Raw genomic sequence first — 20,407 nt, 5'->3', positions numbered from 1 at the left:
ACGGGGAGCATTGGGGCGAGGGTCGCACCCACAACTCCCCAGGCAGGAGCTCGGGAGGGAGGAGAGGGCTTGGAACACCGCAACTTCAACAAAGACGTAATTTCTCTCCTTCTTAATTCAATCATAAACTTAGGTTAAATGCCTACATCAGTTTCTTAGGGTAATATTTACAGACAGGAAACTCACTTTTTTTTTTTTTTTTTTTTTGCGGTACGCAGGCCTCTCACTGCTGTGGCCTCTCCTGTTGCGGAGCACAGGCTCCGGACGCGCAGGCTCAGTGGCCATGGCTCACGGGCCCAGCCGCTCCACAGCATGTGGGATCTTCCCAGACCGGGGCACGAACCCGTGTCCCCTGCATCGGTAGGCGGACTCTTAACCACTGTGCCACCAGGGAAGCCCGGAAACTCACTTTTAAAATGAGTGTTTTACTCTCGCACTGCTGGTGGGAATGTAAATTGATACAGCCACTATGGAGAACAGTATGGAGGTTCCTTAAAAAACTACAAATAGAACTACCATACGACCTAGCAATCCCACTACTGGGCATATACCCTGAGAAAACCATAATTCAAAAATAGTCATGTACCAAAATGTTCATTGCAGCTCTATTTACAATAGCCCAGAGATGGAAACAACCTAAGTGTCCATCATCGGATGAATGGATAAAGAAGATGTGGCACATGTATACAATGGAATATTACTCAGCCATAAAAAGAGATGAAATTGAGCTATTTGTAATGAGGTGGATAGACCTAGAGTCTGTCATACAGAGTGAAGTAAGTCAGAAAGAGAGAGACAAATACCGTATGCTAACACATATATATGGAATTTAAGAAAAAAAAAAATGTCATGAAAAACCTAGGGGTGAAACAGGAATAAAGACACAGACTTACTAGAGAATGGACTTGAGGCTATGGGGAGGGGGAAGAGTAAACGGTGACAAAGCGATAAAGAGGCATGGACATATATACACTACTAAACGTAAGGTAGATAGCTAGTGGGAAGCAGCCGCATAGCACAGGGAGATCAGCTCGGTGCTTTGTGACCGCCTGGAGGGGTGGAGTGGGGAGGGTGGGAGGGAGGGGGGCGCGGGCGGGAAGAGATATGGGAACGTATGTGTATGTGTGACTGACTCATTTTGTTGTGGGGCTGGGGCTGGCATACCATTGTGAGGCAATTATGCTCCAATAAAGATGAAAAAAAATAAATAAATAAATAAATAAAATGAGTGTTTTACTCTTGCACTGCTGGTGGGAATGTAAATTGATACAGCCACTATGGAGAACAGTATGGAGGTTCCTTAAAAAACTACAAATAGAACTACCATACGACCCAGCAATCCCACTACTGGGCATATACCCTGAGAAAACCATAATTCAAAAATAGTCATGTACCAAAACGTTCATTGCAGCTCTATTTACAACAGCCCGGAGATGGAAACAACCTAAGTGTCCATCATTGGATGAATGGATAAAGAAGATGTGGCACACATATACAATGGAATATTACTCAGCCATAAAAAGAAACGAAATTGGGCTATTTGTAATGAGGTGGATAGACCTAGAGTCTGTCATACAGAGTGAAGTAAGTCAGAAAGAGAAAGACAAATACCGTACGCTAACACATTTATATGGAATTTAAGAAAAAAAAAATGTCATGAAGAACCTAGGGGCAAGATGGGAATAAAGACACAGACCTACTAGAGAATGGACTTGAGGATATGGGGAGGGGGAAGGGTAAGCTGGGACAAAGCGAGAGAGAGGCATGGACGTATATACACTACCAAACGTAAGGTAGATAGCTAGTGGGAAGCAGCCGCATAGCACAGGGAGATCAGCTCGGTGCTTTGTGACCACCTAGGGGGGTTTTGTGACCACCTAGAGGGGTGGGATAGGGAGGGTGGGAGGGAGGGAGATGCAAGAGATACGGGAACGTGTGTATATGTATAACTGATTCACTTTGTTATAAAGCAGAAACTAACACACCACTGTAAAGCAATTATACTCCAATAAAGATGTAAAATAAAAATAAGATAAAATGAGTGTTTTGATGGAAATTTCCATCTATTAAACTAGAAATGATCTTTCAAAAAATTTCAGTACCCATTTTGGGCTCAGGGGCTATCAACTGAGCACAGTCGGCCCCCCGGCTGGCAGCACTGCACCTGGGCCTGGTCCGTTGGGGAAACATTTGCCAATTTCAAGAGACAGAATGATGTTCATACATTTCCCCCACTACTTTCACTTCTGGGAATTCTACATTGAAGACAATGAAGAATCTCAGAAAAGCAGGCTTTCTGCCCAAAGACGCTGACCACGTGGCTATTTACACTGTGAGAACCTGGAAACAGCTGTGACTGGGGTGGGAATGGTGAGCGACCCCTGTGAGGGGCGGCTCCCTCAGGCACGGCAGTGTGTGCAGCGCCCACATTAGCACAGGGGACACCCAGGAACCCAGACAGCACTGCCCCGTCCCCACCGTATGGACGTCTAACCTATCCAAACTTTAACCTATGAAGCCAAGTGTAGCTGTGTAGCAACACGGAAAATGCACGCAGGAAGTGAGGTGAAAAAAATCAGTGACTGTAGTATTTGTCCTGGGAATCTGGTGGTAAGGAGTCAGCTAAGGGGTGACCTCTGGGCCACTGCACCCCGTCCCACTGCACGCAGGGTTAGAACAGCCTCGGACCTGCCTGCCCGGCCCCCTCGGAGCACTACACGTGTCGCACCACGAAGGTGTCCGCCTCTCCCGAACTGGAAGCCCACGGAGCGCGAGGCCTCAGCTGCCGACCGTGAGCCCTCACTGCCCAGCGCCGGCCCCGGCACCCTTGGGCTTATGAAGTGAGTGAACGAATGCACTCACCTTCTGAGAAATGTGCTTTGAAAAGGTCACGTGGTCATGAACAACACAGGTGTAATACTTTTTTACTGTCTGCACGGCATGAAACATGAGATTCCTTCTGCTCTCGTGGAACACACTTCACACCTGTGATCCGGATCTGTCCATACAGCCGCTTCCGGGGATGCGGGTCTGATCTGGCCTTCGCTTCCTCTTCAGAGTAAGAACCCACTGGCTTTGCTCACAGACAGATGGCCGTGACAAAGCCGAACCACCACCCATTCCCACAGGCCAGGCAGCTGGGGGGTGACGACAGCATGATACAGAAAGCAGGGACGCAGAGCTGCGTCTACAACACATCTGCAACCCTAGAAAAGAAAACGCTTAGAAAAAATGTCCAGAAGGACATACACCCACATGGGAACAACAGCTGCCTGTGTGACAAGATTACGGAGTGTGTCCGTCTTCTTTTTGCATTTTCTACACCATCGGGAATGGACAGGCATTATCTTTATCATGAAAGATCTAGCAGAGTTCTTAGTTGCCGCCCAAGCCGCGCTTACCAGTTAGACCTGGAGAGGCGGGCCACGGGGGCACTGGCCCGATGGGCTGGTCACCACACCGCCAGCTGCACCATGCTCCCCACCAGCAGGCCGCGGGAGGAGGCTCATCCCGCTGCAACACCCATTTTGAGCTGCTGAAAGTCGGTGAGTCGCCTGCTGACCGTGACTCTCTGAAACAGCGTGGCCGCCGGTGGTCAGCGGAAGCGACGGGAGGAAGGGCCCGCACTGACCAGGCCCGGAGCCTCCTGGGAGCTTCAGCGCCATGCTGCCCGCGCCCGCCCGAGGCTCCGACCTGTCAGATGTGTGCCGGGGCGCTGGGACACCTCGGGAGATTTAAAAGCTCCCGGGCAGTCAGCTGGAGCCAGTGGCTTAGGGAACAGAGAAAGGGCAGTTGGCAAAATCGGGAACCGCATTTTATCACCAAACAAAATCTAACAGCTAGGAATCACACTGTTCTAAACTCAAAGTCTCAAGATACGGTACAACATTTCCACATTTCTGGAAAAGCCCACAAAGTGTATTTGCAAAAGGCTAACAGAGGCAGACACCAATGGAGATGAGCACGTCACATCAAAACACCACCAAGAAAAAGAGAATTCAGGTCGATTTAGCATTCGTTCGTTCACTGCTTACTGAGCACCTCGTGGGTCAGGCACTCAGCCCTGAGCACAGGCTCCTGCTCTGTCAGTGCGAGGAGACAAAGATAAAAGAGAAACATACTCTGAAGACAAACACAGAATACGCGATAGACAGAGATTACCCATAAATTATGGGATCTACTTTCCAACACAAAGAAAAATTAACCTTAGACCTTCCCTCTTATTTTTATTTATACTATAATTTTAAATGCCCCCTTTCTTCAAGCTGGCCATTGCAATCTGGCCACCACGCAGCCATGAATCAGACATGGCCCTGCTGTGTAACTCTTACTGAGCCTGACTCAACCCCCGCTTTGCTTTTTTCACATCCACTACTGACAGTCTATGAAACGACACTTTGTGTACCTACACTTTTACGAAGGATGCTTGAAAGACAAAGGGACAGGTGTAGCTATTGCAGCCACACCTTCCATCTTCCCTGGCACACGGCAACATCAACAGCCTAACTGACAACCGACCCCCATCAGCAGCTCTGACAGCTGTTTCAACCTCACCCTCTGACAATCACAGGGCCCCGTGGGGTAACCAGCATTACACGAGGTGGACCACACAACCGTAAAATTGCCAGGGCTCTGGGTTCAGATCCTGGCCTCGCTGCTACGACTGAGTGGATCTGGGGGGGCGAGTCCATCTCAGTGTCCTTGCCAATGACCCCCGCCCCGCTGCCTCCTACAGGAAGTGAACGGGGACCGTCAGCCTCCGGCTGCTGCAGGCACTGCAGCCCCGAGCAGCCCAGACATGCGGAGGCCTCTCCACGGCACATTCAGACCCTGCTGGGGGCCCAAGCCCAAGAAGCAAGAACGAACACCTTTGACATGTGCCGCCTGGACAGACGTGTCACTACAACTGCCACCTCCGAGGGCCTGCTGGCGCTACCAAGCAGCCCCCTCTTGATTCGATTTCCTACCTGAAGACGTGACAGCCAGCGCCGGCCTCTGCTGGACACAAGCTGCCACCGAAGATCCGGGCTCCCGCGACGTGCAGAACACACCGGCTCCGGCGAGACAGCCTCCCGAGTGAGTCCCATCTCCCGCCAAATTCCTCGCCCAACCCCTTTGGGAGCAATCAGCCGACATGGGGCCCAAAGCCGGGTGGAAGGCCCCGGAGGTCTGGGCACGCTCCCCGCCAGCTGGCTGGCCCTGCCTTCCCGATACCGGGGACCCCTGGCTGGCAGCCACCACCTCTCAGCCCTGGGCGCACCCACCCCGTTCCTTTAAAGTGTGCCCGGGCATTCTCAGCCCCATCAGGTCCAGCCCCGTCCTCTCCCACCTGGAGAAAGGCAGGGGTCTCCCACCAGCCTCCCTGGGCCCGCCTGGCCCCCCACACAGCCAGAGGGTCCTCGTGAACCTTCTCACCCTTCAGCAGGGTCCAATCCCTCCTCGGTTCCAAACCCTCCCCTGCTCCCAGCTAACTGAGTAAAAGGCAAAGGGCTTTCGATGACCCGGAGGCCCTCCACCCATCTACCAACGTGTGGCCACTCCCCATCCCTCAGGCCCAGCCTTGCCACTGCTCCAGCCCTCCGCCCTCCACCTGCCTAGGATGCCCTTCCAGACCTTGCACAGCCCAGCCCTCCTCCAGTCCAGGCTTGTTCTGGGCCTTCCCAGCACTCGGACCACCCTCCCCACTCCTCACACGCTGGGCTGTGCTGGGTTTGGGGTTTCCAGAGCATTCATGTGCAGCGTGCAGTATAGCGCTGACCATTCACCGTCTCTCTCCCCGTTAGTGGGATGGGGGCACACGACAGAGGCACACGGTGGGAGCTCAAAACGCCCTTTGCTGAGGGAATGAGGGACTGTGGGTGCCCCAAGGCCGGCAGCAGCATGGTTAAGCCGGCAGGGGGAGCTGTCTGTGCGTCCAGGGCTCTGGGCTGGACCCTACAGGGACCCCTGGGATGGAAGGGCGCTCTCCGCGAGCCGGGATCAGGGCATCGTTTCTAAGAGGGGGGTGGGTAAGCAGGGGGAGGCTAAGAGCAAGGAAAGCAATCTGAAAGCGGGCACTGAACTGCAGCCATGCGCTGCAGGGGAAGGAAAGAACTCTACAGCTGTGTGCGGGAGACCCGGAGAGGATCCGACGGGCACAGCTCAGGACAGGAAGCCCTCCTCAAACACGATCACGGTGGGCAGAGCAGCAGCTGAGGCCAGGAGTCGGCACCACGCCCAGCAGGCCTCCCCTGTGGGGCCTGGGGTCCGACCTGGGCCCCTCACGAAAGTCTGCCCTGAATCACAGCCCGCATTTCACGAGACCAGTTTCCGACAGCCAGGTCAGTGGGACTCTCCGTGCTGGATTCCAAGCCAGTGTGTTCAAAGCAGAGCCTCCGTGTGCCCACGTCAAGCCCCCACCTTATGCGTGGCACTCAGGTGAGGGCTCAGCAAGGAGTCACGGGACAGCCCCCGGCAGCCCCGCAACGGGGAGGGTGTGAGATACGGAGAGGAAAGCACTCAAAAGGGTGACACCACGTAGCACGCGTTTGCCTAAAACTCATTCAGGGTTTGAGAAACTGCCTAAAAACAAAGTCGCTCACCCATTTTACCCTTAATTTCTCAAGAGCTGAAGGAAAAGAGAACTCCGTGTGGGCTGCGGGCCGAGCAACTTGCCGATGTGCGTATGTGCGGGTGCCGAGTGGGGGGACCCACGGGCCCAGGCACGGGGCGGCCCGGGCCTGGGCTTCACGTGCAAGCGTCCTAGGAGAGCTGGGGGCCAGGGGGACACAAACAGACCCCCCCCAGTTACTAAACGGGTAGGCCCCGGGGGCACTGGGAACCTGCAGGCGCATCAGCGAGCCTTCTGGGGAGCCTTTGAAACACGCCTGCCCGTCTCCCAACAGTGCAAAGCCGGTTCTCTCTGCGGAGTCCAGTCCAGGCCGTGAGGGGAGCAGAGGCGCGAAGGAAACATCCCAGAGCTCAACAAGGCGATCACACGGGCACCTGGGGGCAGGGGTGGGGGGCGATGTGTGTGAGGCACGATGAGCGGAAACCGTTTCCAGGTCGTCGGGAAGCGGCACAGAGGCGCCTCGCTGGCGCCCCTTCCGGTAAGAGCAGAAGAGAAGGGAAGACTTTCTTCTCTGAGGCGGGGCCCCTGGGGACTGAAGGCAGATCAGACCGAGAGCATTTCCTTGTGGGCAACGCTGAGAACTGTTTTCAGTTTAACCTGCACCAGCTGTAGACTGTCCGGGATACACCATTAATCAATCCAAAGAGAAGCCTCATTTTCGTTACCCACTGAGTTAGGGACCTTCAAACACCATGACCTAGAATCGCAACAGAGCGAACTCTGTTCCCCACGGTCACGGGGATCTCAGGAAGGACGGCAGTTCGCCGAGAAGCAAAAACCATCCCATTTTGTCCTCCACCCGGCACGCGTCCCTGCACTGCAGAGATGGCTCCCGGCCACCGGCGCCGAGGCCCGGGAGTGCCTGGCGGGGCGAGGCTGGAACCACGCACTGCGGCCAGGCGGCCCGGTCTTTCCCACGCCCGGGTCTGCGGCCAGCATGACCCCCTCCAATTCCTCAGGGAGCGGGACGCAGGGAGAGCCCAGCTGTCCCCAGGCCTTAGGTGAACAGCACCCCCCACCCCAAGGCCCTGAGCGCACACAGCCGCAAGCCAGGCCACGGGCCCAAGTGAGGCAGGGCTGGGCCAGGACTCCAGCGCAGCAGGAGGGCAGCCCCGGGACGGCGGGCAGGGCAGGAAGGGCGGGCGCTGGCTCAGTAGCAGCGGCTCCTTGCTCTGACCCTGCGGGGCCTCTGTGCGGTGCTGGGGACACAGCAAGGCCTCCAGTGCTGTGGGTCACAGACACACACACACACAGTGACAGGCCATTAGAGGGACAGGCAGCAGCAGAGGCCGGGCCCAGCGAATGGACCCTGAACATGCAGCTCGAGCTCAGGGTCTCAGGGGATGAGCCAGGACCACAGCAGCGCCGGGATGGGCCGGGGAGGCCAAGGCCGGTAGGACCGGACCCGAGGCCCCACCCACTCCTCCCTGCCCCGGAACACCCTCGGACCGATGGACGGGCCGCCGCCTCACCTAGACGACAATGACCGCAAAAGGCAGGCCAGAGGAGCAGCCCCCAGCGCCCATACAGCCCAAACGCGGCCACTTCCCCAAGAGGAGGCCTGGGGCCCAGGACTCAGCCCACCTGCAGGGGCCTTTCTCGGGTGGAGAGGGGCTCCCTGAGGGTAACACACAACTTCGCTTCTTAAGGGCAATCTTCCTTTTATGGTGCAACCTAGCGCAAGGGCAGCCCCTAGAGCCCCTGGGGTGCAGGTTCCATTTCTTTCAAGGGGTTTCACGAAGGTCACAGACTTTGCCTAAGCAGAGCCGTTCAAACTAAGTGGGAAAACGACAGGAACCAGAAGTGGGACAAGAAACGCTGACCTCTCTGAGCTTGACAATCACTGAGAATTCTTAGAGGCAGGGAGTCTGACCTTACTATGCAAATCTCCTATTTGACACTTCTCAAGACGCTACTGAAACCTGCTGAACTAAGCAAGGTCCACAGCGGTTTGTCAAACTGCAAACAACTGCCTTAAAAAAAAAGTTTTACGCTGACAGTGTTACTTATTCCAAAAACAAAGGGTGTGGTGACCTGCACTTTTGTTTTCACAGCAGGAAGAGACAGTTTCTGCATCCCCCAGCCCGCAGGCCGCCCGGACCCCCGCCTCGCCACCACACTGCGAAAGCAGAGAGGCGCCATTCCAGGGACCACGTCGGCGAATGACAAGGATGCCAACGTGGCTCCCGGACCAGCTTCCGTCAGGCCCTGAACCCCACTTCTATTTTTTGAGGTCTCCTCCAAACGCCGGGCAAAGACCCAGAGTCATCGACGTGCAAAGCGAGAAAACAGAGTAGCCCCTGCCAGCACGGACCCAACCGTGCGACCGAACGACTCTCGATCACAGGCAGGGAAGGCCTCGCCCACGCCGGCTACTGCACAGGCTTCTGCCCTCTCCCTCTACAAGTGAGGCAGACACACGCCACCTCACCCCAAGATGCTCAAGCAGAACAGACACCGAGCCAGTCGGGAGCCCCACAGCCCAGTCAATAGGAAGACACTGAACATGAGGTTAAAGCAAGCAGGTGATCCAGGACAGCCAACCCCCGTTGCTAGGCAGCAGGAGCAGGCCGGGCCCTTCGCTGCAGACCTGCCCCAGGAGGAAGCAGGCGACTCGGCCTCCACGCCCGCCTCCCGCCCACCACCCCCGGGCCAGCCCTGCCCACGCAAACAGAGTCAGAGCTCAGAGCAGCAGAGGCTCTCAGGACCCCCAAAGTGCCTCTGGGACTGCAACTCCAGGCGGACTGAGGGCACCGCCGTCGGCTGCCAGCAGTGAGAACGGAGGGGCCGCGAGCTCTGGCTCAGCCCCGGTGCCCAGCTCTCGGCCACTACTCACAGCCGTGGTAGGAGGCCGGCGACCCCCCGGCCTTGCCGTACTCCTGCTCCGAGTAGCTGGTGGACAGGTTGGGCTGGCTGGAGCCCCGGCCGAAGGTGAGCTGGCTGCTGCCCATGCCGGTGGCCACCTGGGCCATGCGTTCCTTGGTCTTGAGCGCCTGGGCCCGCTCGGCCTTCAGCCGCTCCTCGTCCTTCAGCAGGGCCACCAGCTGCTTGGCCTTCTCGCGCACGTTGACGCCCTGGTCCTTGCCGTCGCGGTCGACGTACTGGAAGTCCTTCAGGGTCTGGATGGCGAAGATGTTCTCACGGCACTGCTGGGCCACGCGCTCCGAGCCCGTCTTGATGAGGTAGTCGAGCAGCGTCAGCGCCTTGTACACGTGCCGCCAGTTCTTGCCGTGGTCGTTGAGCCGCTTCCACACCATGCTCATGATCTCCGAGAAGGCCACCACGTTGTAGGTCAGGTCCGCGATCTCCGTCATCAGGGAGCTGGACGGGCCCCACGGGTCGTTGGAGGTGGCTTCCCGGACTTTTATTTCAGCTTCCGAGTAATTGTTCACGATGTTTTTCATCTGCCGTCTGATAGACGAAGTCGTCATCTTTACTTTCTCTGTGACAAATGTAAAGCCCTTCAAAGAGAGAAGCTTCCCTGTCCCAGGCAGGTTCGCACCCCGTGAAGGTTCAGTCTCCGTAATGGGTCTGGAGCAGGGTCCCTGATGGTCATTTCCTCTGCTGGAGCCTCAGGTCCGAGAAGCCGGAAGCCATGACCTAGAGAAAGAAGACAAACGTTACTGTGCACGAGCCCCCCACCCCCGGGACGGCAAGCATTTTGCAAACAGCAGGCACTGGTCAGCCAGGGCGGTGAGTGGACGTCCTCCAGCCCCCAAGGACAAAAGAGATGCCATCTTCCCTTCAAAACTAAGATGAGATCGATATTACAAGTTAAAAATGAATAAAGTTTGGGACCTCCCTGGTGGCACAGTGGTTAAGAACCCGCCTGCCAATGCAGGGGACATGGGTTCGAGCCATGGTCCGGGAAGATCCACATGCTGTGCAGCAACTGAGCCCGTGCACCACAACCACTGAGCCTGCGCTCTAGAGCCCGCGAGCCACAACTACTGAGCCTTTGTGCCACAACTACTGAAGCCCGCGCGGCTCAATGAAGAGTAGCCCCTGCTCGCCGCAACTAGAGAAAGCCCACATGCAACGAAGACCCAACACAGCAAAAATAAATAAATTTAAAAAATGGTTAACTTTAAAAAAAAAAAAAGGAATAAAGTTTAAACTCAAGTTTAAGCCTCTGGAAGGAAAGCAGTAACACCGTAACTACTGTTCTATTTTCAAAACACTTCCACTGGATCGGCTCTGCTGCGATTGTGTTTTTCTTATAAATTTATTTATTGATTTGATTTATTTTTGGCTGCGTTGGGTCTTCGTTGCCGCGTGCGGGCTTTCTCTAGTTGTGGAGAGGGTGGGCTACTCTTCGTTGCAGTGCGTGGGCTTCTCATTGCGGTGGCTTCTCAGGAAAGTCCCCGATTGTATTTTGATTGTATTTTTCTTCCACCGCCAGGCAAAAGCCAGCTAGAACAATCTAATGCCTGTCTACACTGGCTTGGGCACCACGCTTCTAACTGCGGGGGATTCTCCGTGACCACCTCTTCTGACTTCTTATAAAGGCTCCCAACTCCCCTTCTAGGGCAGGGCTCGGGCCCTCCACTAGGCTTTCAAAAGCCTCGGGCATCTGGCCCGAGCTGTGCAGTACAACCTTACAAATAATCTGGTTCTACCCCAATTTCCTCACTTCACAGAGGAGAAAACTGACGGCTACACATTCACAGGACACCCAGCCCTTTGCCACAAACACACCTCTCCAGGGAAGAAACATCTGCGGAGCTGGAGTGAGGGCCACACCTCTGGCCACGGGCTCTGGTCCAGAGTGTGGGGATCCCAGCTGGCTTGGTTGCCAGTGAGCGCCCAGCACTGTGCCTGACGTGGGTAATAAACACTGCTGATAGATTTGTGAAACAGATTAGAAACAGTGTCCCTTCCCTCAGGAAGGCACAGTCTGGCAGGGGACAGAGGTGAGCACAAGGCATCTGAGGACGCAAATCCAGAACAGCTCAGCCGGCTGCTGGGGGCCGCAAAGGCGGGCACGGAGAGCACTTTCTGCACAAGTGACCTGCAGGGAGGTCTTCAAAGGGGGAGACTTCCGGGAGGCAGCAGGGGAGTGACTGCTGGGTGATTCCTCTCCTCCAGAAGGAGGAGCCAGGCCCAGAGCCCACAGGGGCCGCCAAGGACAGAGCAGTGCAGCCGGGCGGGGACAAAGCCAGCAGCTGCCCCACACTCCACCCCACCCCAGCCGCCTCTGGGCCTCTGGCCTGGGAAGGAGGCGGGTGGCCTCGGGCCCGGCTCTCCACAAAAAGCCTTCCAGGTAAGGATCGTTCCAGCCCTGGTGCAGACGGGGAGCCTGGGCCCCCAGGGAGGATTCGCTGCTTCGCCGCGACCCCTATGCTGGGCTGCTCCTGCCAGAGGGACGACGGACGGCCCCCACCGGCCCCATCCACAGCCTCAGAAGTGAGGGAACAGAAGTGTCGGGAGGGGAAGCTGCGGGAAATGCCCAGTCCGCACAGGGAGCCAGCCGACAGGGGGAGCACAGAAGCCCACCCTAGTGACAGTCGCACATGTGTCCCTCAGCAGGCCAGGAAGCCTGCTTCCTTCTGAAGCCACAGAGCGTACGGGCTTCCGCGTGGGTGGGCACAGCCTGCCCCCTCACTGACCAACCGGCTCTCACAAGCCCTCTACCGTGTGTCCCAGGACCAGGGCCAGGCGCTCTGATGGGGACCTGCGTGCGTGATGTGACCAGGCTGGCCGTCCACGCCGGCGAGAAGACGGGCCTCCAAGGGGAAGGGCTCTGACGTCCCAGAGCAAACGCTTGCCAACGTCACACCAGTCACCCGAAGTCCCCAGGGCCCGGGCCCACCTGGCACTTTATCTATCACCCACGGGGGGCTCGGCAGGCACGAGCGCCCTGCTCCTCGGAGAAGCAGGTGGGCTGGAGAGACCCCGGCCACCTTCCTCCAGGTCAGGAGGCACTCCGAGGAGGCACAAGAGCAACGGTCCTGGTAAACAGGCCTCAAATGGTTAAAGATGTAATGAAAAGAAACCACGTCCTGGGGGAGAGATACTGTGTCAGGCTCTGCTGCCCATCCTCTAGTCTGGTGCCCTCCCAGGGTAGGCTGCGAGGCCCAGCCAGGGCACCCCCTGAGCCTCCCAGGCCCTTGGTGGCAGAGAAAAGGCAGCCGTTCCCGCGAGCGAGGGCTGGGTGCCTCTGCCCTCCCGGACCCAGGCTGGGAAAGGAACCCGGACAGCTGAGAAAGAGGGGCTACGGCCCAGCTTGCAAGGACACCTGTTAGCAGTCTCTCTGAAATACTTCGGCTTTGAGAGGGGAAAAGCTAATGAAATACTTGTTACAGTCAGAGAAAGCATAGGAATGTACTGTGAACAGCTGCGTGCTGTTTTCCTAAAGCTACAGAAAGGGCGAGATGGGGGTAAGCAATTCCTGAAGGGGAAGGGGCCCCAAAGGCGCCTCCGAGGAACCATCCTCAGGGCCCACCTGCTCCGCGCCTGCCTCACCTGAGACTGCAGGTGAGTCTCTGACGCTGTGAGGGGCCTCCTGGGCCCTCAACGGAGGATGCGGGCACTGTGGGTCCATCCCACTCGCCCCGCAGACCTCAGACCTCGTTTTCCCATTTTGAAACCTCCCCCCTCCACCCCAGGATTGCCTGTAAACGCCCAGACATCTTCCTGCCAGCAGACACCCGCCGGGGCTGCCCTTAAAGCCCCGACACTCCCCAAGTGCACACCCAGCCCTGAGCTCTGTTCTCTTCTCGCTCTTTTCTGAACAGCTTGCAGGCCCCACTCTCCAAACCTTCCTCCTCGATTTGCCTTCCGCTCCCAGCTTGCTGAGCCTGCAGAGCAGCAGGCAGGAGCCAAGGATGGAGCCGGACAGGACAGGACACTGCCTGAACCTGCGGGCCCACCTGGGCCCGAAGCCCCGTACCCTGCACTTCACAGCTGCAGGAGTCCTCGCGGCCACGTGTAACCGGCAGCCTGTGCGCTCCGTCCTGGGCAACAGCCAAAGAGCACACTCGGAGCCTCCAGGACAGGTGCGGGGACTCCAACCAGGCCCCCAGGCACGGCTGACCCACAGCCCAGGCCGACCGAGGAGCTGCATCCCTTAGTCCTCGACACGTAGGCACCCCAGCCAAACTCTGGGATCATCACTCTTTTCCGAAAGCAGCTTATAATGGTGACCATAAAGTAACCACTGGATCACATTTGCCGAGGACAGGCTAGGGCAGAAAAATTCTGGCATATCTGAAAACACGACCAGAATTCGACTGACAGTGGAGACTAGAAATAGACTGAATAAAACAGCAAATAGAACAAAACTAAAAAAAACAAACAAAAAATTCCGAGGCTAGAGTGATGCCCCTGGAGGCAGGAAGAATTCCACAAAAACATGCTCCGAGGGCCTGGAGAGCTGGGTGGGGAAATTCCTTCCAAATCTGGAGTCCCGGACCAACCGTGGGAGGGAGAAGCTCTCCGTGGTCCCGCAGCCCAGGTGGGTCCCTGCTCAAAGCCCACGTGTGCCTCGGCTATCGTGCTTCTGTGATGGGGCGTGGCTGGCCAGGCGCGGAGAAGATGCAGTCGGTCGGGGTTTCCACCAACCCCCACGGAGACTTCGGGGGCTTTTCAGGGATCAGGGATCATTATCAGGGACCAGGACCAGCTATGAGGGAAAGGCAGCAAACGCCTCTCGCCTCCCCAAACCTAACAGTCACAGGCCAGGCCAGTCACGAGCAGTAGATCCCGCTGAATGAATGTACCCCAGACGGCAGCTCGCACCATCTGCATCTGGCAGCCTCCTGCGACTTCCTCAAGGCAGGTGACAGCCTTCACACCCACGGGGCTGGGGTGGGGGGAGCAGAGGGCCAGCCAGAAAAGGAAACGTCGCTGGGTAGAGAAATCAAATTTTATATCTCTATCCCAAAAGCGGGCTTAAAGAAAACTTTGCATTCATGTACTGAAAGAATTGCAAAAATGAACATGACACTTAACTTCCAGATGATAAAGCAGGTAGTGAAACCGCCCACACAGGAAGAGCCCCGGGGTGCCAGTGAACTGGCTGTAGTGGGGCCTGATGGCCCTGCCCCCATGCTGGATGACCCCTGCCCCCTCTAACTACCCCCCTAAAGAGCCCCTGGGGCTTCTCCCAAGACACGACAGTCGCGGAACAAGCAGAGGAAAATTCAATGTCAGACATCCTCCTGTGGACTTCACCTGTTCTCGATTTTTCTAAAAGTAGAAATCAGTACTGAAAACACACATGAGGAATTTCGTTTTTCTTTATCAACGTGGCCAATCATTCAGTCTCTGGGAAGAGCAGCCCTGGGCGCAGATTACACAGGTGTTGAAACGTGGTCATTTTAAAGGATGATGTGAAGCAAGGACCGGGGCTGGGAGACATGGTTCTGGCCGTCCGACAACGCAGTCACTTAGAAATGGGGATGTGACAAGCTGCACCGCCCTCACAGGGTCGAGGATCAAACACCCTGACGGCTGGACCACGTGGATGCACAAACGTGCCACAGAGGACAGAGTCCCACCTCTGCCACTCCTCAGAGTAGCTTTGCAAATGACCAACCACAGACAACATTCTTAAAAACTCCGGCCAGCGTGTCTCCTTCCTGACTGTCCTCTGTGGCTTGTCCGTGAGACCTGCTGATAGCAATAAGTCTTCAGGAAATGCCAAAATAGGGCACCGTGCCCCCCAGTTCGAAGATCTCAGCCCATCTGACTACAAAGGAAAATATGTTGTGTTCTGCTTTTGCCCTCTTGACCTCACCTGTGTGTGCCCCACGGAGATCACTGCTTTCAGTGACGGCCAGAGGAACTTGAGAAACTCAACTGCCAAGTGATTGGTGCTTCTGTGGATTCTCACTTCTGTCACCTGGCATGGATCATCACACCCAAGAAACAAGGAGGACTGGGACCCATGAACATTCCCTTGGTGTCAGACCCCAAGCGCACCACTGCTCAGGACCATGGGGTCTTAAAGGCCGATGGAGGCATCTCATTCAGGGGCCTTTTTATTATTGATGATAAAGGTATCCTTCGGCAGATCACCATAAATGACCTTCCTGTTGGCCGTTCTGTGGAGGAGACACTGAGACTAGTTCAGGCCTTCCAGTTTACTGACAAACATGGGGAAGTGTGCCCAGCTGGCTGGAAGCCTGGCAGCGATACCATCGAGCCTGATGTCCCGAAGAGCAAAGAATATTTCTCTAAGCAGAAGTGAGCGCTGGGCCATTTTAGGGCCAGGCTGCAGTAGGTGGCCATGAGAACAAAACCTCTTTTGTACTACTGTCATGCTTAAAACACAAGACCTTCCACTCAGCCCTGATGTGGTGTGGGACAGGACAGGCCTTTCCGGCAGGGGTTGGGGAGGCCAGCCTTTCTTCCTCTGGAGGGAATGGCCCGAGCAGTATTATGGGGCAGGCAAACTGATGTGTATAGTAGTAGGGTATCACTTTTGGTCTTTTGTAGTTTTATTAAACTTGAGCTGAGGAGGAAAAAAAAAAAAAATCCAGCCAGAAAGCGAACAGCGTGGAGCGGTAGAGCACACAGAACCAGGAGCCGGGAAAGCGGGGATCAGGCCAGGCCCAGCCTCCCGCCCCTAAAGTGACGGGGCAGACCAGACCAGCCGAGCTGCCCAACCCTCCCGTCCCCAGGCCCTCTTTCTGACAAGTGGCTCAATTCCCTGCCATCTCCGTGGTGTCACGGGCGGCCCCTGCCCCAGGTCAGCCACAGAGAGGCTAGAGTTCCGGCAAGAAGCCTCGCGGTGCATGTTTCTTTGGCCTGTGCGGCTTCCTGCGGACCGTGGAGTATGAAGGGCAGCCCTCACAACACAGCCCCCCTCCAAGGAAGGCAGCTTGCACACGCGTGACCCCCGGGCCAGAGTCTCCATTCTAACATGCTGTGACTCTGCTACCAGAAATACCCACTAATGGTAGGTGGCAATGCCACCCAGAGACTGGGGGGGGCAACCGACGGCTTCAGACCCACCCCACGGGGCAGGCCCAGCGATGGATTACAGTCCGATCAGTAGAATCTTCCAGCTTGAGCCATTTGGGAAAAAAGAAGAGCTACATGGGAAAATTTAGAATTCCCATGATTTCATGCTTAATTTAGACCTGGCCGGTCTCTGTGGTGGCGCTAAGTGCTGGGCTGTCGCCATGTCCTGAGGAGCCCGCGGGAGAGCGGAAGCCAAAGGGGGGGCTGTGGACCCCGCAGCCAGAATCCTGGTTTCAGGCTCAGCAGCGACCTGACAGTGTTCTCAAAAGGAGCTCAAGATGCTCGCCCAGAGGAAGCCCGCGCGGGTAAGGAACAGGTGCCTGCACGCTGTGTAAGTGCAAACCAAGGCCGTGAGAAGAAGGGGCAGTTGCTCACCTCGGCCCTTAAACCAGCAGGGCCGGGAGGTCACGTCCGACTCTCCCCACGTGGCCATGCAGGAACGGGGCTCCCACGGCTTCGGGGAGTGACGGCTGATGTCCACGGGTCCTCACAGGCCCAGCCCAGGCCGTGCGGGGGGTGAACCAGAGCCCCAGAGACCAGAAGACGGGCGCACTGGGAAGGTGAGCTCTTCACGTGCCACCCACGTGCTGCGCCCTCTCCCCCGTCATGTCGCTGGTCGCTGGAACGACCTGCCTCCACCTGCCGCCTCCCGGCACTGCCGCTACACCGGCTCTTTCTTGTCAGCTTAGACCTCGCCTCCTCGGGACCACGCGTCACTCTCTCAAGTCACCACCTTCCACGTGTGGCGGAGCCCCCCTCTCTGTTGGACAGCTTCCTGCTTATGCCCCGTTTATCTGCTCCCCCCGCAAGCGCCGGGCCCTGCCCCTCTTCACCGCTGTGTCCTTGGCGCCGAGGACGGAGCCCGACCCCGGGAGCGCTCTGACGTGCGCTGAGTGAATGAACACAGAGGGAAAGAAAGGAAAACAGCACCCCCGCCCCCCCTACGCAGACACCGGGGTTCAGTCTCCCACTCAGTCTCCCTCGGGATCTCTGTCACTTTGGGCAGAACAGCTGCTCTGCTCACCAAACATGCAAAACCAAACTACGTGGTTAAAAGTTCACGATGCCGGACCCGAGGACAGGGACAGACAAGTGTGCAGCGAGCACACCCCGCGCGGATGGAGGCCCCGAAGCCCCGCCAGCCTGGGCTCAGGAGCAGCAGCCTGGGCAGCGTGCGAGGCGAGGACGGACGTCTCCTGTCTGGCCACAGGGACCTACAGCCTGCCTTTTCAGCGGTGACCGGAGGCCAGGGGACGCAGTGAGGACGGCCGCTACTCAGCGCTGCGTGACAGGGGTCCAGACACCTGCTTGCTCCCGGCTGTGCCAAGCTGAGTGTGTCTCTGAGGGTGCTTCTCAGCAGCCCCCCGAGGACAGCCAGGAGACAGCGTCCACGGCGGGGGAACAAGCCTACAGAAGCAACAAGGGCCCAGGGAGAACGCGCTGGGCAGGAGGTGCCTGACCACACGCACAACCTTTAAACACGGGCACCGGCTCCAGCTCCTCTCCTGTGTGGCTGGCATTTCCAAGCAAGGTCTCAGATGTGCTAACTCTCTGATACTAGCAGTCATCGTAAGAGAACAGGCTTAGAATAGAAACCGAAAATAGAAGAGGCTCTCTAAACAGAAACTGGAGAATCCTGACTGAGCCCTGGCTGTATGCCAGGCGTACCTACTCCCTGAACCTTGTAAGAATTCTACAGGGAGTAATTATTCTTCTTACCCTCATTTCATGGGTGAGGAAGTGGAGGCACAGAGAGGTTAAGTAACTGGCCTAAGCTACAGGCCAGCAACTGGTAGGACCAGGATCTGATCCCAGACCTCTGGCTTCTGGTCCCACCCTCTTAATCTCTATTCTTATTCTGTTTAGCTTCAGACAAATCCAATGCTCAAAGTCATGAGAACAATGAATTTTTACTCACTGAATCCGGAGGTCTAGAAGGGCCCCTCCTGTCTAGGTGCTGAAAAGGCCAAAAGATGGCAGAGAAGCAACTGTTTTCCTACCCCCTGTTCAGCTGGCCACAGGACATCCTGTCCAGCTCACCAAACGAAGAGGGCAGGAGCAAAGATGCTGGAACTGGAAGGGGCCCAGCCCCCGCCTGCGTGCGGACGCTAGTTCTGAGCGGTGTGGTGCTGTCCTGGGATCGGACCCTGGTGTTCCCAGCTCCTTCCAGTGCAGCCTACAAAGAAGGGGGCCTTTAACGCTCTCCAAGAAAGCTTCACCCTGGGACATGTCAGGTCCCACAGACGGCAACACGACAAAATCCGGCAGGGTAGGAGCCTCAGGTACCAGAGACTCCAAAACGATTTAAAAATTAGCCCTTCTGGAGGACTTCCCTGGTGGCACAGTGGTTAGGAATCCACCTGCCAATGCAGGAGTCATGGGTTCGAGTCCTAGTGTGGGAAGATCCCACATGCCGCGGAGCAGCTAAGCCCATGCGCCACAACTACTGAGCCTGCGTGCCACAACTACTGAAGCCCGTGTGCCACAACTACTGAAGCCCGCACGCCTAGAGCCTGTGCTCTGCAATGAGAAGCCTGCACACCTCAACAAAGAGTAGCCCCCGCTCAATGCAACTAGAGAAACCCCACGCGCAGCAACGAAGACCCAACACAGCCAAAAATAAATAAATTTATTAAAAAAAAATTAGCCCTTCAGAACTCACACCCTTAAGAAATGGTACCTCTTTGGCTACAACCGTGTCTTCTGCTAAATTAGCCACACGGGCAGTAACAACCCGAGAACGCGGATTATTCCTTTAAAACAGCCGCCATTTGAAACACCACCAGGAAAAACCGGGTCTCGGTGATGAAAGGTAAGCTTCCTCTTTTGGTTCAGAATAAAAGTGCAACTTCCCTCCTTCCCCTCTGCTGGAGACCTGCCCAGGGTGTTACTCTGCAACACTCACCGGGCTCTCAAATGTCACGGTCGGCCCAGAAAAGGCGCACCCGCCCGAAGCTCTTCCTGCCGCTCCTCTGTCCTCTTAAGTGTTTGTGACATGCTGTTGGGCATATACAAAAGCAGAAGCACCAACCACATGTGGGGCCCAGACGAGGCACTCCTGTCACCCAGGCCCCTTCCCGCTCCCCCACCCCAGCAAACAGCTCGGGTTCTGAGTTCCTCCGTCCCTTGCTTTTAAAAAAGAAAATGATCTTACCACACATGTACCACTGCCACAACCTGCTCCGGCATCGACACTACGTGTCTGAGACTCGTCCACACGTGTGGCTGCGGGTCTGGGGCGGCTCATCCGCGTCCCTGCTGTATGGTAGCTGCCTGTGCTCACGTGTAACAGTCTCCCCACTCACGCTCCTGTCCGTGGACACCTAGACCGAGCTCACCTTTTCGCCATCGTGAACAGTGCTGGTGTGCGCATGTGTCCCCTGGGGCTCGTGCACCCAGTGTTCTAGACCACGTTCCTGGGATCAGAACTACTCCACAGGGTGTACGAGTGTCCTCTGAACTGTGTTTTGAAAATGCTTTTGCTCTTGTAACATCATTTCATCATCACAGCACAAAGAGAGATGAACAGTTTAGCTGATACTAGATTCAACAAGCACTTTTCACACACTCGGTGCTTAAAGAATGGTGCTCACAGGGAAACACACACACGACGCGGCTCCTCGTCTGGGTTGGGACACCCACGCAACCAAGGCAGAGGCGCGGGAGGATGGGGGGACCGCAGGGCACGAGGGAGGCGGTGATGAGGCGTGGGGACGTCTGCGGGCCTCGCTAAGGGATCCGGACCTGCCGACCTCGGTCACTCACCTTCCAGATTTCTGCCAAACCCTCCAAGTAACAGTAATAATGGTTAACGCTCACAGGGCATCT

The 20,407-nt window shown here is 56.5% G+C and overlaps 1 protein-coding gene and 1 pseudogene across 11 annotated transcripts in view; one reads left to right on the top strand and one right to left on the bottom strand.

Moving 5' to 3' along the window:
• Positions 1-20,407, bottom strand: part of EPN2 (epsin 2) — a 70,720-nt gene that overhangs the window by 27,619 nt on the left and 22,694 nt on the right. For 8 of the 11 annotated variants that reach the window (XM_033846552.2, XM_033846559.2, XM_033846555.2 and 5 more), the window contains exon 2: positions 9,447-10,210. The exons of 1 other annotated variant lie outside the window; for it this stretch is intronic. In XM_033846552.2, coding sequence (XP_033702443.1) covers positions 9,447-10,041 — 595 coding nt within the window. In that variant the 5' untranslated portion in view covers positions 10,042-10,210. Of the gene's footprint in view, positions 1-9,446; positions 10,211-11,308; positions 11,439-19,484; positions 19,675-20,407 lie in introns of those variants that run through there. 2 more of the 11 variants (XM_033846554.2, XM_033846553.2) reach the window with 2 other exon arrangements.
• Positions 13,438-16,084, top strand: LOC117309511 (peroxiredoxin-1 pseudogene; annotated as a pseudogene).

The sequence above is a fragment of the Tursiops truncatus genome, chromosome 20 (genome assembly GCF_011762595.2).
Source record: "Tursiops truncatus isolate mTurTru1 chromosome 20, mTurTru1.mat.Y, whole genome shotgun sequence".
In the NCBI taxonomy this organism is placed as follows: Eukaryota; Metazoa; Chordata; class Mammalia; order Artiodactyla; family Delphinidae; genus Tursiops; species Tursiops truncatus.
Note: the sequence above shows the minus strand (reverse complement) of the source record. Positions and strands in the feature narration are given on the sequence as shown.